The sequence below is a fragment of the Macaca thibetana genome, chromosome 11 (genome assembly GCF_024542745.1).
Source record: "Macaca thibetana thibetana isolate TM-01 chromosome 11, ASM2454274v1, whole genome shotgun sequence".
Taxonomy (NCBI): domain Eukaryota; kingdom Metazoa; phylum Chordata; class Mammalia; order Primates; family Cercopithecidae; genus Macaca; species Macaca thibetana.
Window position 1 is genome coordinate 66,635,948 of NC_065588.1, and position 18,424 is coordinate 66,654,371.

Below are 18,424 nucleotides of genomic sequence, written 5' to 3' on the forward strand. Positions count from 1 at the left end.
GGAAAATTAACCTTTCCTGTTTAAAGCAGGAGCAGGATGGGAGGTCAGTGGATGAAGACTCACTAAGAGGAAGGGGAAACATCAGGGGTAAAGGGAATTCCTGCTGAAGGCAGACCCAGGTGATAAGATATCAAGGATGGTCAGGTACCTAGGTTGGGAGATTTTCACTAACCTTACTTTAAACTGGAGTCTACGAGGACAGAGAGGGAAGCCCAAGGATGGGCCTAGTCAGGCAGAGGACACTGAGGAATCTAACTAAAGTTTTGGTCAAAGGAGAAGTTATTGTCACAACAAATCCTAGAAAAAAAGCAAGCTTCATTCATATCAACAGTTCTCTATTATAATAGTAAAATTTTCCTTGGAAAAGACTGGATTGGGAGATATTTTAGTGAGCATGTCCTTTGGGGTTCATTACCTCTTTTAGTGAGGAGGTAAATGTTTGTTAACTTCTACAAAGAACCATCCCTGCATGGTTTTCTCTTATTATTCAGGCTCGGATTCTACCAGTTAATTTTTACTCTTCTATTATGAATGCTCCTTTCATCAGGAGCATCAAAAGTCTTGCCAGTTCTCTGAAAATCTAGCTGTAGAAACTCTTCTAGATTCTAGAAGGTTTGATACAATTAGTTTCAATAATGTTTTATAATAATATTGTGTTAGAAAAATCATGCTTTTTCCTTTTATATGTAATATTAGTTCAGATTTAAGATTGTGATGACTTTGGTTCAGGTATGACTCTCAAATACAGTCTGAGATTTGTTTAAATACATGGATGTTTCCAGACATATGAGATACCAAAAAAAGAGGATTAACCATGCAAAACATTAAAGGCTCCACTGACAGTTCTGCTTTAGTGTTGGAAATAGCTATTGTGTCCACTGACTTTCTGAGCAGCTTTCTTAAACTCCTGGCCTTGAGTGATCCTCATGCTTCAGCCTCCCAAAGCACTGGGATTACAAGTATGAGCCACTGTCCTGGCAATGAGCGGCATTTTTATTTGTCTGTATTTACATATGAACAGGTCCTCCCCCTGAGTAATAGGAAAACCAGGTTTGATTTCAGCATTGTCTTATTTTGCTGTATTATTTTGATTTTATATTTTTATATTTTATTTTATTTGTTGTATTGTTTTTAAATTTGTGTCTTGGTTTCCTACATTCTTGGTCCCAAGTTGGCCGGCCCTTCCAGCTCTTAACATTTTATGATTATGGAAGATATATCAGCAAAATTACCAAGTGATTAGTTCAAGTTGCAATACTCTCTTTTTCTTTGAGAATAAATTCTGTCAAATGGTTACTTTGGGAAAAAAAAAAGTCTAGCTTCATAGGTCAATTTATTTTGTTAACCTACTTCTTTGAATCCAGAAACTGTTTTAAAAGGAAGGATTGCTTTGATTTAATGATTTTATTTGTAAATCTGCTACTGTATTTTTTTTTAAAAAATGAAGGTTTCTGTGAGCAAGTTATAGAAAAATGAAATATTGGAGTTGTGAAGGACAGTGATCTTTCCACTAAAATATGAAAAAGGCAAAAGGGCAAACTCATGACTCTGGAAATAGGCACGGCATCTCTTTACCAAATGTCACACTGTCCGCAAATGTCTAAAGTGTCTCTGAAGGGCTCAGTGGCGATCCAACCAGGGCAGTACCTCTGAGAGTACACCAACACTGTTGGTAACAGGTGACATTTTGGTTATTAATGAAGTAAAGAACTGAAAACAGGAATTTAGTTGGAGACAGCTGGAGAGTCTATTATATGTACACAATACTGTACGTAACCAACTCAGTACTTACGGGACTAAAGGTTAAGACACCTATATTCTTCATGATAATGTCATGGAAGATTTTTCTCATTTTAAAGCAGTCACTTTTGACCTTTCTTCTGAACAGACAGATGACAAAAATTGATAAATGAGGAGCAGGTGAATAGAGAACAGAACACTCTCCTTCAACAAACTGCAGTTTTATTCCTATACTAGTGAGAATGGATGCAAGATGCTTTATAGATTTTTTTTTAACCACAGTTACAAATATAAAAATATATCAAGCAAATACATAATTTAAATTGAAAGACTAAGGAAGTTCTTTGTTCAAATACAGTTAGAAACACAATATTGTGGGTGGATGCTATAGTATGAAAAAATAGAATCATCTACTGCCATCTTAACTGGATTTTCAGAGAAATAATAAATGATATTAAAAACTTAAAAGTGCTCTATTATAGAACATAAAAAGTTCAGTTGCTGTATTTACTTACATTATTTATGCTTCACACAAATGAAGGAACAGCTAGATTAACCTCCATGGACAATAGTATTATTGGACACTACCTAACATCCAAAATATGAAGTCAGGAGCAATTTCAAGAAGTGTGTGTAGAATGCCTGTGAGCTGTGCACTAATTTCCACAAAGTAGGAGTAGAGATGAGATTAAAGACTTGGTCCTTGTTCTTGAAGAATTTATAAGCCCAACAGTCCTGCACAGAAAACCAGAAATACTCTTCCAGTAGAGCATTGGTGCACCCTCTTGTCAAGGTGGCAGACTAGGACATTCCACAAAGGCCGGTACAGGCATTCCTACTAACCTGCAGACGGAATGCTGTCCAGCTGTGCCACAAACTCTTAAAGCCACAATTGCACATGTTCCTTTCTTGATGGGGGTGCTTATCTATGCACACAGGTATTACAACATCTCAACATAACTGAAAGCTTGTTCTTGGGGTGAGGATAGTATTTATTAAAATGGTTATAACCAATCCTTTTTGTGACTGTTCTAGAAGGGACACATTGCATTTGTCTGACATTATTCACAGTTTTGAATAACTTATTTTGGTGTCTTATGTAAGATCATGTGAATTGGCATACAGGTTATAAAAATAATCTTTGGTAAACCTGTTAATCTCTTATTTCCCTTACATAAGCCTCTATTTTCAGAGCATTCACCAACAATTTCTTTATTTAATAAGTGTATCTTATATAGGCAATCTTTTAAAAAATAAAATGCCTTATTTGTGTTGCATATATTTATTCCAAGGGAGCCTCCCTACAAGTCAAGAGTATTCTCTTAGCCAGAAATACTTCTATTGCTAGAAACATTTTTAGAACAGAACAGATTTTTCCTGTTATCATGGCTGCATCAAATGTTACCCTGCATTTTAACTAAAATGGCCAAACATTTTCAAAGTCATCATTCTCTACAAGAATCTAAGGCAGTGTGTCTAAAATGCCAAACCCAGTACATTTAGTTAAATATCTGGTCAATTCAAAAAGCAAAATAAATTGATTCAATTGTTTAATCAGTTAAACCATCTGGCCAACGTAGTCAGAGTGAATCCTCAAAAGGGCAACATGTCCTAATAGAAACATATGACAGGATTGTCCAAGCACACCCAGGCCACAAAGAAGAGATGCCATTTTATCTTCCTGATGATGTCTGGTTAGATTCTCTTTTGCAAATATTTTCTCTTTGCATCATTTCACTTGCTTTTTGCAGTCATCGTTTACCGATTTTCCTTTGATAGGGAACATTCTTTGAATACCTGATGTAATTCTAAATTTCAGGTTAAAAATAGCAGTGCAGAAAATTAGCACAGCATTTTCTCCTTCAACTCTTCAGGAATGAGGTAGGCTTGAGGGCTTGCTCACTGCAACTTGGAGGAGGATCAGTCATTCCTTATTGCCACTCTATCTTGGCTAAGCAGTTACAATATTTTCATTTCCCCAATGAAATGGAACCCAGAACGCCCTTGAACTGCTAACATATACAAGCAACTTATTACCTATTGATTTTCACCATGTCCGGTTTGGTCTGGCTCATATTTGTAAACTAAAACTCTAGAGTGTCCCAGAGTTTGGGCTCAGATACTACCACTGCTGTTGTGCAGATCTGGTAGCTTTATTATTTCAGGATTCCAACGTCAAAGAATTCTCAGAAAGCTAAGTGAATGAGAATTTAGCATATGGCCAATAATATTATTGCAAAAGGTAAGGAAAATATTTAACATAAGAAATTGGATCCTTAGACACCAAGGCAAGAGAATCAGCCTGTGAAGGGTAGCATGTGAGGTCTATTTTTATATTGCTGGACATCTGCTAAATGGTTTAATATTATTTTCACATGTCATTTTGGACTTTCTTCCAAAAGATGATTACAAAATTTATCAAAGACCCTCCCAAAGAAAACTGCCCCAAAAATGTCTGTGTGCTGTGTGCCTTTTAGTATTTAAAAGTGAAATTGGCCAGTTGTGGTGACTCACTCCTGTATTCCCAGCACTTTGGGAGGTTGAGGTGGGTGGATCACCTGAGGTCAGGAGTTTGAGACCAACCTGGCCAACATGGTGAAACCCCATCTCTACTGAAAACACAAAAATTAGCCAGGCATGGTGGCAGGCACCTGTAATTACAGCTACTCAGGAGGCTGAGGCAGAATCACTTGAACCCGGGAGGCGGAGGTTGCAGTGAGCTGAGACTGCTCCACTGCACTCCACCCTGGGCGACAGAGCGAGACTCCATTTCAAAAAAAAAAAGGGAAATTATGGTCATCTTTTTGATGATGTGGAACCTGAAAGGATTGTGAAATTATACTTATGAGTATAAAAGATAATATGAACAGTAGATAAAAATCACATTCAATTGGGAAAACAAACATTTTCAACTGGGAGGAGTGGGGCAACTAATAAAACAGAGGGACTCAGAGGTTTAAGGGATAGAGAATTACTTAGGACAAATACATGCAAGCCCAGGTAAGAGAGGTGAGTCTTTGAAAATTCTGATTCAAGAGCTGAACAATTGGCTGCTTTGCAGAGAACACCACAAATAATAATACAAAATTGATTTAATGAGATGAGATTAAAGGAGTTAATTATAACGAACTTGGAAAAATAATTATTAAGATGCTAGATGGGACTCTCCCAAGATTTGATAGCTCAAAAGCACTTTGAAGCCTTGATGATTAAAGTGTATTGCACAGGTGTACAGACAGGATGCCCACCAAGACAGGAGATGGAGTGTTTACCAAGACATAACACATGATGCAATTAAATGAAAATAAATCCAATGGAGCTGAATGTCAAGGAAAACTTTTTTCTCCTAAATTTAATAAATAAATCAATTAATGTATTTAGTCTTCCCAGGAGCAGGAGTGAATAGTGAAATATTTGTTGTTAAGGAGATTTAAAATTGAGTGTAGGGTAGGAATAGACATTTCCTGGGTTGGATTAGACTTAAAAAACCTACAATTTTTCCCTGTCATGTCCACTTACATAATTCTGATACTACCCTAGATGTTGCCAGGGTACGGGAGTGTTATTTACTGTTACAAATGTATAGGTTTTTTATGGTTTTAATTCCTGGTTTGTGCAATTAATTGCTCTGTCTTCTAGATCCAGAGGTTTACTATTGAAGTAGCATTAGCACTTTCCAGTGTGTGGCCTGTGGAAGGTGACCACTGTCCTGGACCGGCTCAGTTATCCCATTCCCTTGATGAGGCTCTTTTAAACTCAACTGAAGGTAGTAACAACAGTCCTAACTTTATGAGGATTCTCTTCATGTGAGTAGAAATGGGTAGATTCTGGAACAGTGCCTAGCAGGTTGCAGGCACTTACTAAAAGTTTTCTGAGTGAATGAAAGTCAAAAATGAATGTATCCTTCCAGGCATTAATGTGCTTTGCATCAAGCAACATTAGTGTAAAATTCTGCTTTTTTTCTTGCTTTTTCTTTTCCATGTAGGAAAGGTGATTTCTAATAGATGCCACACGTTGTAAATCTCTGACCTCTATTTTCTCACTGGTGGTACATCTACTGCACTTACACATATGTTGTTCCTTTTCATTTCCAGAAGATCCGCTTAGTTCCTTGATACAGAATCAGAGCCTAAGACTGTCATTTCACAAGGGCATTGAGCACAATGAAACTGTGAAACTTTGAAACTTATGATTATGCTTCACGTTTTTGTAAACTTCAAATAACCCTGGAAAAATTTCCAGTTTGGGTGTAGAGTTATTTAATTATAAATAACTATTTTAGGTATAGTCAATGATTTTCAATTATTATGTCAATTACATTCACTGTATTATGGGACTTTATGGTAGATTACAAAAATACATACTTTGAAAAAAAATGTACTCTTTCTGCAAAGGAAGCTATGCCATCAACAAACTTGACCTCTAATTCCCAAGTTTATTATAGAAAAATTTGTAGTATGAAAAAGGCAAACATCTCCAGCTCATCTTCTCAGGTATCTATGAAGATTCCATACAAATGCCTTTCAAATTTTTCCCAGGAATGCTCTCGGAACTGGACCTTGATGAAGGAAATACCCACTTTCTCACTCACTGGAATTTGTTATAGTCACAGTAAGGCACAAATACTGAAGATAAACTTGGTACAGTACGTAGTACCTTTTGTTATTAAATGCAACTTTGGGTGACTACTTGATATTTTGACTTCATTAATTTACTAAAAAGGTTTTTGAAAATTTTACTGAAGACCACTGTTTTTGTTTTTGCTGTTGTTTTAAAATTTATTATATATGATGTTTGTAGTCATTTCTATGAAAATGTTGGCATTAAGTCTTTTAATCAGGCACAGTCTGCCACCATAATATTCTTTTAATGGGAAATCAAGTAGGAATGGATAATTGTGACTTTTCTAGGAATGGAGACCACTGAAAATGAGACAAAAACTAGTGTGCATAAACACATTACAGTATGGGTGTGGATGTTCACACTATGAATGCAATGAGAGGATCTCTAATCACTATAGATGGTGCTTTGCATGTTATGTTTTCAGTCTGGGTACAGCTGGCATCTTCTTAACAAAAGGAATGCATCACTTCTGTTTGGAATCATTCTCTATCAGAACCCTCAACCCTGCATCCTACATCCTGGGCTTGCACTGCAAGTTACATGATCCCTGAGCTAACCACTTTGGCTTGAATCCCTGGTAGGAGAAAGGAGAGAGAGCAACTAGTTCAGACACAACCATCCAGTTCAGCTTTGGTACTGCTTAATTCTTTTTTCTCCCTATAATCCTTTTTTTGACTGTTACATTTGTCCTAATAGCATGTTTAGGACATGCCCGTTGGCTCTCGAGATTCATGGGACAGCAATGCAGCAAAGTTAGACATAGTATTTGCTCTCTCTAGCCCTGCCCTTTGTCCTGTCCAGTGAATATCAAAACAGGTAGAAAACATGGCCCAAGGGATTGTCTCTGCCACCACCTCCATACACATTTTACCAGTAGTCCTGTCACACAGGTTGAATTACATGTAGAACAAGTCATGAACACTTTAGTGTGGAAAAATAGTATTATATAAAGCTTAATATTAAACATGAAACATACATATTTACAGAAGAAACTATAAAATACAACTATGTACAATAATATCTGTTACCTTTAAATTATATAAAATTTTAAACATTCTCCGGATTAATAAATTATACATAGTATCAACAGAAATAGCTGGCACCTCTGTAGGGCATGAAGCAAGTTTTTAAAAACAAATCACACAGTGAATAATTTTTATCCAGGAGCTCTTCAGGTACATTCTCAATGCCTTGAATAGACTGGATCTGAAAGGAAGAACACTGTAATTAGAGACTGCCGCAGGGCGTGTCATAATTGTTTGTTCTGTTTATGAAAATTACCAATGTGAAAGACCAGCAGAAATACATAGCTCAACCTAGTTTAAGATGAGGCCATTCCTACTGGGACCAGGTCATTCCATTTAGAAACACAGAATATTAGACTTGGAAGGGACTAGTGATTCTAGTCCATCACCTCTGTTTTTATGGATGCAGCCATAGGCCCAGAGAGTCAGAGTAACTTACTCAGGGTTACACAGCTTGTTAAAGCTAGTTAGTTTGAGAGTTTGGACCTGAATCTTAGCCTTCAGGTGCCTGGTGGTTATCCTTTTCTATACCATAGTTAGCTTCTTTCAGGAGTGCCCAAGGTTACTCTAAAAAAAGATTCTCAAGTCAAAACAAGACAAAGGAACCTCCAAGATCCCTCAGAACTTGCCCTATACTGAAGCCTCTTAAGGAATCTCCCATGCAAAAACCTTAATTTACTATACGGATTAACTGGGGGGTAATTATTTTAGTACAAAAGAATTATCTGATTTACAAAGGACTCCTCTAAATAGTAGCTCTTTATTTGTGCTTTACAGATTGTTAACTCATTAACATACTGGCTAGGCTGGGTGGTACAGAGAACTAAGTAAAAGGAGACACTGCCAATTGAAAATCATTTAGAAACAGAGATAAGAGGGTATGAAATAATGTTTGTCAAAGAAAGATTATCTGATTTATAGAGATATCAGTCCACATGGCAAGGAATTGCAGCTGCATCTGCCCACAGTCATGTGAGCAAGCCATTGTGAAGTGACTCCTCCAGCCCCAGTCAAACCTTCGGATAATGGCAGCCCCCTTGTAAGTCTTGACTGCAACCTCCTGAAAGACTGGGCCAGAACCACCAGTGAGATAATAAATGCTGATTTAAACTGCTAAATGTTGGGGTAATTTGTTAGGCAGTAACAGATAACTAATACAATCCTCCTTCACATTTGCAATTAGCCTATGTGATAACTTAGGTCTTCATGATGGCCTAGAGTAAGACGAGGCATGAGGACCCTTCTCTTGTCACTTAATAATTGCTTGATCAAAACTGTGCCTTGTGAGGTTTTTTTCTATTGAATTTCCCATTTGAAAAGTGTTACATCCTTATTCTAGAACATTTATAAAATACAAAAGAAGGAAAAATAGATTTTTCTAATCTTCAGGGAAATTTATATTTTCTCCCAGTCTTCTTTTTCCTTATGCATTGTTTTTGTTTGTTTTATGTCCTGTTTTCTTTATTTATAATAAATACCCATGTTATTATAATGTCCTCAAAAATAGCATTGTTTTTGGTTGTTTGTTTTTTGAGATGAAGTCTTGCTTTGTGGCCCAGGCTGGAGTGCAGTGGCATGATCTTGACTCACTGCAACCTCCACCTCTCAGGTTCAAGCAATTCTCCTGCCTCAGCCCCCCAAGTAGCTGGAACTACAGGTGCGCATCACCACGTCCAGCTAATTTTTGTATTTTAGTAGAGATGGGGTTTCGCCATGTTGGCCAGGCTGGTCTTGAGCTCCTGACGTCAGCTGATCACCTGCCTTGGCCTCCCAAAGTGCTGGGATTACAGGCGTGAGCCACTATGCCCAACCTGTTTGTTTGTTTGTTTTTGAGATATAGTCTTGCTCTGTCACCCAGGTGGAGTGCAGAGGCACAATTATAGCTCACTGCAGGCTTCAACTCCTGGGCTCAAGTGATTCTCCTGCCTCAGCCTCCCAAGTAGCTGGGACTACAGGAGCATACCACGCCTGGTTAATTTTTAAATTTATTATAGAGAAGGGGCCTCACTTTGCTGCCCAGGCTTGTCAAACTTTTAACTACGAAAAGCTTCATGCATAATATATTTTTTTCATAGGTAGGGTGGTAGGAGAAATACAGGGTCACAAGATAAGAACATATGAAGGACCCCGATACCTTGATTGCCAAATTCTTTTCCAAAGGGATTTTACAACTTGAACTAGTTGTGATTTCAAAGCATCCTGCCCAGTAGTGGAGCTTATTGCTTGGAAAAGAAAGGCTAAGCAGAGTCCTTCGTAGCAGGCATCCTCGGCTAGGCTGGAAGAGATACCCTGTGAAACTGCTGCTCAGCTGCAGGAACCCCCTCCCCACCCTCCCTCTCTTCCCCTCTTTGTGTGTAGGAGAAGAAATGGGAGGTGTACATTGGAAGAGCTTTAAGTTATTAATGGTTTCCAGAATATTTTTCTTTTTTCTTTTTTCTTTTTTCTTCTCTCCTCCTCTCTTTTCTCTTCTTTTCTTTTTCTTTCTTTCTTTTTTTTTTTTTTTTTTGAGACAAAGTCTCACTCTTGTTGCCCAGTCTGGAGTACAGTGGCAGGATCTCGGCCCACTGCAACCTCTGCCTCCTGGGTTCAAGCAGTTCTGCCTCAGCCTCCTGAGTAGCTGGGATTACAGGTATGAGCCACCATGCCTGGCTCTTTTGTATTTTTAGTAGAGGTGGGGGTTTCACCATGTTGGCCAGGCTGGTCTCGAACTCCTGACTTCAGGTGATCTGCCTGCCTTGGCCTCCCAAAGTGCTGGTATTGTAGGCATGAGCCACTGCACCCAGCTAGAATCTTTCTCTTTTTTCTTTGAGACAGGATCTTGCTCTGTCACTCAGGCTGGAGTGCAGTGGTACGATCTCAGCTCACTGCAGCCTTGACCTCCCGAGCTCAAGCGATCCTTCCCCTCAGCCTCCCAAGTAACTGGGACTATGGGCATGTGCCGTCTGTCTGATTTTTTTTTTTTTTTTTTTAGTTATTTGTAGAGACGGGATCTCCCTATGTTGCCCAGGCTGGTTTCAAACTCTTAGGCTCAAGTGATCATCCTGCCTCAGCCTGCCAAAGTGCTGGGATTACAGGTGTAAGCCTCTGTGCCTGGCCAGATTGACCATATCTTGATGAAGGAACTTGGAAGTGAGTGAAGTAAGTGCCTACCTCTGTGATACTCTGGATTCACATTTTCGTAGATTGGAAACAAGGGGTTTTCTTGTTCACTCCGTAGCTTCCTTGCTCTGAGGACATCTCTTACACACTGATGTAAGTAGACATACTGACACTGTAGAAAAGCAGAAACATGTCAGAGGAGAGCCTGTTCTCCTGCATGAGAAAGATGAGAGACTCTCACAAACTATTGACAATAATGGAATTCTATATAGTTAGCAAATTTCTTGATCATCACTTCACTAATGGTCTCTGGTAAATAAAAGAATGTCTTTTACTACCACTGAAAAGAGAACAATGATAATGGGCAGAGAGGTGGCATTTTTTCATTCTTATAATATTTATGTGTATATATGTATATTTGTGTGTATATATTTATGTATATGTATTTATGTATATGTGTGTGTGTGTGTGTATATATATATAGTATGTTCTGTGAGAGCCTACAACTGTGTCTAGTACATAGTAGATCCTTCACAAATTCAGTAGATGAACGAATGCCAGACACTGCTATGTAGCTTACATAAATTATCTCATTTAATGATTTCAGCAACCTTGTGAAGTAAATATAATTGTCAGTATAAACTGAGACTCAAAAGTAACTTCTCCAAGGTCACACAGCTAAGAAATGGGGCCCCAGGATTTGATCTTGGAGATGTGACCTCAAAGTCATGTCTTTTTCACTACACCAGTTTTCTTATATGAATCCCAATTTCATTGCATTACTGAATGAGAAAATCATTTCCCTGCATACTCTGCTGGTTTGTTCCCTTTATTCTAGGAACATAGTGAACAAAGGAAGGTGTGTACAATAAGCCCCGCTGGACTGTTAGTTCTTTGAGTGCAAGGCCAGTGTCTTATCCACCTCTCCTCTCAGCATCTGAGTTTGCCACGTGGAAGAATCTCAAAGATGTTGGCTGACTGCCGAGAACTACAAGGGTTACATAGTGAGGACAGATTCACCTGTTGGCTATTTGAGAATTTACTACTTTTGAAATATAAATAGATATAGAAGAGTCAGTGCTTTGGTGACCATAAAGACCTCCACTGTCCACTGTGTCTCAGCCACAGGCAGCCAAGCTTGTGCATTGGGCCCCCTTCCTTATACTCCCTGAGTTCTCTTACAAGGAAATGGATTTCTGCGGAACTTTCCCTTGCTGATATAGCAACGGCCCAGAGGGAGTCATGAATTGTGGGCTCTCGGCAGCCTCCAGCCAGCCTAGGCTGAGTCATCAGGCTTCTTGGGATCTCAGTTTTCCTACTTATTAAACAAGGAGGCAAAGGTCTCCTTTATAGCCAACATCCTTTGTCCATTAAAGGATATAGATTGATGTCAGTCAGATGGATATTGAAAAATATTTCCAGACCTTGTGTTTAAGGCAATCAGTGCAGTCAGTCTTAAAGTATTTTAGAGGTTTGAGATACAAAGTAGAACAATTAGGTCTTTCCTCACTAACAATCTTTCCAAGTAAACAGGTACTTATTTTTATGGGTTGGCACTAGATATTGTCCCTGATTGGAAGCTAGCCTGGTCATGTATCCATGGGACTATATAAGGTAGGTCTGGTATAATCAATAGATAAGAACATTTAATTTTTTTTTTTTTTAAGAGACGGGGTCTTGTTCTGTCGCCTGAGCTGGAGTACAGTGACACAATCATAGCTCACTGCAGCTTTGAACTCCTGGTCTTCAGTGATTCTCACACCTCAGTCTCCTGAGTGTCTGGGATTATAGGTACGGACCATCAGACCTAGATACATTTAAAACAATTTTTTTTAGAGACAGGGTCTTGCTCTGTTGCCCAGGCTGGTCTGAAACTCCTGGCCTCAAGCCATCCTCCTCCTTTGGCCTCCCACAGTGCTAGGATTACAGGTGTGAGCCACTGTACCCAGCCTAGAAAAAAGCCACTGTACCCAGCCTTAAAATGTCCTAGAAAAGGACATTTTAAACAACCAAATCAATAAGAAGTGAGGCCTGCAATAATATTGATAACTATTCTCTGCTCGCAGACCTTTGTCATTTATTATGAATGTTATATGCAGTCTCAATCTTGAAAATCTGAGAAAGGTATCTGAGAATGGTTGTTAGTATAAAGCAGTCTCTTTTCGCTACCTTAAAAAGGATCCACCAAACTATAGACTGAAACCTCCCTGTTCCCTCCCACCCAAAGCATAATTCATTTTTTCACTTCTACTGGGATATTAAATTACTTTGGGACCTTAGAGGTAAGCTGTGAATGAACTCTAGTACATCTGTGCTATGGCCTATTAATAAATTCTTTAACAATGATTCACCATGGGCTTTGAAACAAGTTAATATCCATTAATTTGCCTTGTCTTAAATATAAATTCTTCTTTTCCCAATAGAATGTCCCTTTGAAAATGATTACTCTAAAGCAGTGAGATTGTTAATGTGCTTCTCACTTTATTCTTAATGAAAAGTAGACAAAGCCTAATATATGAATCTCAGATCACAAAAGATAATTTTTTGTTAACTGGTGAAGGCTTGGCTTAGTGTTGACACATTCAGTTCCATTCAATTTCACCAATATTTGGAGTATTAGATATTATTTATAGTATTATAGTCTTTTTGTGATCCCTGAGTGCATGGCTTAGTATTTAGTGAACAAACACCTGTAAGATGATAAACATAAGATACAATTGTGTATAAGGTTTCATACAGAAGAGAAAGCCATTAGGTTCATTTTGAGGGGAGGAAACTATCAAGCTAAAGAGAAAAGGTGATATTTATAAGAATTCAAGCAAAGAAGTAAGGCAACATAACATTTCACATATATTCTGGAAATCGTGAGAAGTCTAGTGCAGATAAAATGCTGGTTGCGTGGGTCATGGGAAACCCCTCGAACAGTGCCCCAAATGGAACCTGAGGTCCTTAGTCCTACAACATCTCAGTGTTTCCTTCCCAGCAGAAGCAAATGAGATCGAGACAGTGACTATCATCTATTGTTCTTTAACAGGTTATTGCTCCCTGAGTGTCTCTCTCAGGGTCAGGCTGCAAATTTTCCTCAAAGCAGCGTAAAAGAAGAAGGGACACTCATAAATCCCCTGACCAATGCCTCTTCGTTTAGAAATGCTTGCTGTTTGAAAACTTGTGAAGACCTGCATCCCTTTGTATCTCAAAAAAAGACAGAGGTAAGTTGAAGTTCACTGTCACCATGGACCCAGAAAAATAATACCAGGGGTCCAAATGTCCTCTGTCTTTTGCTGAAATAGTCACCCACAGGGGCTCAGCCACAGAGCACACTCCTCTGCACCCACTCCCATTACCAAATGCAAGCTCTAGCACCAGGGATTCTGAGCCTGTAGAAACAACTCAACTTCAGCAGAGGCTTAAAGCAAGGCAGATGATACTAGGTTGATGCAAAAGTAATCACGGTTTTTGCCATTAAAAGTAATGCCATTAAATGCCATTAAATGCAATGTATGCATTTAAATGCCATTAAAATGCAGTTAATGCCATTAAAAGTAATGGCAAAAACCGTGATTACTTTTGCACCAACCTAATACCTGGATAGCATTTGGAATTTTGTGTGAGAAAAAAGGGAGATAGAAAATTTTATCTTACTGCAATGTTTATTTCATTATGATGGAAAGACTGAAAGTGGATTCTGGCCCAGGTGGGTAAACCTTCCTTAATTTGGCAGACCCTAATCACTGGTGGTGGCTAGTACAATGACATGAAGCTGGAGGAGTAAGTTGGGGTCAGGTTATAAAGAGGCTTGTACCCAGGATGAGGTCTGAACTTCATTTTACAAGCAGTGGTGAGCTTTTCACGATTTTTTTGCAGGGAGCTGACAGAGTCAGCAAGGGAACTTTGATGGTGGCAGTGGTGATGAAGGGATCATTAGGGCAGAACTGAAGGCAGGAGACCCACTAGGCGGCTACTCATTAGCAGGGCTAATGAGAGTTGATAAAGGACTGTGCAAGGGCAGTGGCAGTGGGATGAGGGGCTGGCTCCAAGGGAAGGAAAGGACTTCGTGACTGCTTGGATGTGGAAACTGGAGGAAAAGAAATCCACGCCATTGAGCCCAGGAGTTTGAGTCTAGCATGGTCAACATAGTGAGATCTTGTCTCACCATGTAAATAAACAAAAAATAGAAATAATAAATGCACCTATCCATGCATGTAAGCATGCCAGGTGTGGTGGTGCACAACTGTAGAAGATTGCTTGAGCACAGAGTTTGAGTCCAGTCTGGGCAACATAAGACCCCATCCCTTAAAAAATATAAGAAGTCAGCTCCCTGGCTTGGGCAAACACATGGATGGCAATACTATTAAATGAAACTGGAAGGTGCAAGAGCAGGAGGAATGTTTTTGTTGTTTTGTTTGGTTTTTTGAAAGAAAGAGAATGAGTTTGGCTTTGATCTTTTTGGAGTTAGATGGCTGTAAGGCTTCTGGGGGAATCCATCTGGTAGGCAGGCACTTACAGGTATGTGGAGACAGGAGAATTAGAGTTGGGTAACATGAGCATGTATGGGAATGGAGAATATCACAAAGAATGAAGACTGAGAGAAAGGGTGGTGCCTTGAGGACAGAACCTTGGGGAACTCAAACATTAAGAAGACAAGCTGAGGCACTAAGCCACAGCATCCTCAGTGAGGCAGGAGGAAAAGGAGAACAGAATAGAGAAAAGATGGAGTTATTTCTAAGGAGAAGGAGGAAGCGGAACATTGTGTTACCTCTGCTCTGAAAGTCAGCCAGTTATATTGACAGTAGAGTCCCTCCTAGTTGCCAAAATGCCTCATGAGTTTGGGGCAGGTGTATGGAAGTGATACATGGCCCAAGGATCCTCTGACAATTACTAGAGCACATGCGCGCACACACACACACACATATAAATACACACAGTTTGAGACTATTTACAATATAACCTCCTCTTCCCCAAGTTACAAATTGTGAAAGTGACAGTAAACTAACAAAATATTAATGCTGACTTTTTAGCAACATAAGTGTAGGATATTTGTTCATTTAAAAGATTAAAAAATATTGAGGATCTAGAGAAGGAAAACAGGTTCCCACCCTCTAGGAATGTATAGTCTGGAGAAAGCTGAAGGTTAATAATTATGATACAGGGTAATATAATTCTGCAGCCTTTGATGAAATGACAGAGCTAGGCGGAGGTCATCAGTGACTGCTAAAACCATTAAGTGAAAGGTTGATGGGGATAATGAAGGGTTCAGGCTGACACTCCCTAAACTCATCGTCAGTTTTCTCAGTGCTGAAAGAGAGACAGACATGGTGATCTGCCTTCTGATGTCATGCAACAGAAAGCCCTCAGCACCACCCACGAAGCATTGAGTTTAATCAGGCCTCCAGATCTAACCACCAGCTGACAAAATCCATGGGGAGTAAAGGAATACATTACCACCATGAAAAAGCAATCAGCCACATCTAGAATGTGGGAAAATCTACCGAACAAATGAGCTGGCTTCTTTAACAAATAAATGTCATATAAAACAAATGGGAGGGAGGATTATAGATTTAAAAATATTTCAGAGACACTTCAACCAAATGAAATATGTAAACTCTGGATTCTAATGAAAACCAACTACAGTTTTTTTATAAAAAGCAATTTTTTGAGATAATTAGGGAAATTTAAATACTGACTGGATATTAGATGATATTTAGGAATTATGGTTAAGACACAGATGTGATAATGACATTGTGGTCATAATTTTAAAGACTCCTTATCAAATATATGTATACATATATATATACACACACACACACACACACACACATGTTCACACGTACACACACATATATACCCATACATATGTATATATGCAGTATATGTAATATCACATATATCCATACAAATGTACACATATACACATGCACATATATACACATACACACATGTACACACACATATGCAATATGACATGTATTACATGGGTACACATACATAGGTATATACATGTATATGTGTATTTAAGGATGAAATAATGTGGTAAGTGGGATTTGCTTCAATGGCGTAATGCCATGGGGTAGGGGAACATTAAATGTGGGATACAGATGGGAAAAGAACACAGAATACTGATTGGGGTTTGGGTACATGGAAACTCACTATACTGTTTTTCCTAGTTTTGTGTATTTTCTTTTTAAAAATTTTTTGTGGAGATGGGCTCTTGCCATGTGGCCCAGGCTGGTGTCAAACTCCTGGCCTCAAGTGATCTGCCCCTGCTGGGCCTCCTAGAGCGTTGGGATTACAGGCATGAGCCACTGTACCCAGCCATGTTTTGTGTATTTTTTTAAAACAATTTCATAATAAAACATTCAAAATATGGTGGAATCTACTCCCAGCCCAGGACAATAGTGGTGGCAGAGGATCCTGCCTGCAGGAGGCAATGAGGCCATTGTTTTGCCAAATGTGAGTTCTGCAGGATATTTTTAATTTTTATTTTAATTTCTCTGGTTCAATTGTTGCTGGCTTGAATGCAGGATATTAATATGTGCTGCTACAAGAAAAGAATTCAGAGGTCAAGATGGTTTTGGAAATAGTGGGTTCAACAAAGCTCAAAGAGGGGCCATGGCTGCAAGAGGCTTTTTGTGGAGCATTGCTGTCTGTGCAGTGTCCTTGGGTACTGTGACTCTAAGAGGGGACACAGAAGCATGTAGAACTTTTTACTTTTCCAACTATGGATTTTTTTTTTTTTTTTAATACAGAGGATTTTCATAGTTAGTTGTAGAAAAATTTGTGAAACACGAGGGTAAGAGAACTTCAGCCTTGGAAGGCATTGATGCAGAGGAGTGAATGCTTGGTCTCTATTGAGGAAGAGATCTGACCCTGAGGCTAGTACACTTATAGCACACTCAAGGGCCCAGGGTTCTCTAGAATAGTGCCCAAGCCACCTCAGCCACTTCATGGCTGTGGGCTTTGTGCAAAGCCCTTAAGCTTATGGACCTTCATTTTCTAGTCTGGAAATGGAATATAATATGTCTCGCCAGGTTATTGTGAAAATTTAATGAGAACGTGTTCAAAAATGCCCTGCAAATGTCAAAGTGCTGCACAGATGGAAGCATGTGGTCTTTACAATCTACATACACTCCCGAAATGGGGCTGTAGGTGGAGGGAGTGAGGCTGGGGGAGAAAAGAGATTGGGATCTTCTTCTTTCCTAACTGAGGTTCTTATGCTCCTTTGCCAGCCTATCTTAAAATGAGCCTCAAGATGGTCACCTTCAAGACCAGTGAGATTTGTTTTAAAATAACAAGTCTTAGAAAATATCTATATTCAGTTCTTTTTTTCTTTTCCTAATGTGTCATAGTTATTTCCCCTTGTCAGATTAAAGTCTGATTTTTTTTTTATGGGAATATAGTGGGGAGGAGGGTGGCCTATAACTTTCAGTCTATAACTCTTACCTCAGTCTGGACCATGTGAACCCTGTGAAGTCTTAGGTCATGCACTGCTCCGTAAATGTCCACAGAGTCTTTGGAGTCTAACTGCTGGAGGATTCGGTCCAATGCAATAAAGGTTCCAGTCCTACCCACACCAGCACTAGAAGAGATGGCAAAGGAAGATCGAGCCTTTTTATTAAATTTGCCTTTCAAGATTGCATCTGGAGACTCTGGCACAATCTTTCTTTTCCCTTCCCAGTTAAGGGAGAAGATAGGAATATTTCCTTCTCTCAATGTGCTCTTTTTCTCTCAAACAAGTTTAACCTAGAGTCCCCCAATCCCACCTCCACATAGTCTTCCATCTCCACTCCCTTCCTGTCCGTCCTCCACCATAAGTCCTGCTCTGCACTTACTAGGTATCATTTCCATGCATGTTTTTAATACTTTTCCTACATAAAGGTAAATCTATAAACAACATTTATGTTTCAAAAATCTACTGAAACGGTAATATACATGCTTTA

The 18,424-nt window shown here is 39.0% G+C and overlaps 1 protein-coding gene across 2 annotated transcripts in view; it reads right to left on the reverse strand.

The window, feature by feature from the left end:
• Window positions 1–2,246: 2,246 nt before the first annotated feature.
• Window positions 2,247–18,424, reverse strand: part of PTPRB (protein tyrosine phosphatase receptor type B) — a 124,088-nt gene continuing 107,910 nt past the window's right edge. For both annotated transcript variants that reach the window (XM_050746573.1, XM_050746574.1), the window contains 3 exons: window positions 17,928–18,063; window positions 10,539–10,659; window positions 2,247–7,569 (listed from right to left, as the gene is read on the reverse strand). In XM_050746573.1, coding sequence (XP_050602530.1) covers window positions 7,547–7,569; window positions 10,539–10,659; window positions 17,928–18,063 — 280 coding nt within the window. In that variant the 3' untranslated portion in view covers window positions 2,247–7,546. The remainder of the gene's footprint in view (window positions 7,570–10,538; window positions 10,660–17,927; window positions 18,064–18,424) is intronic.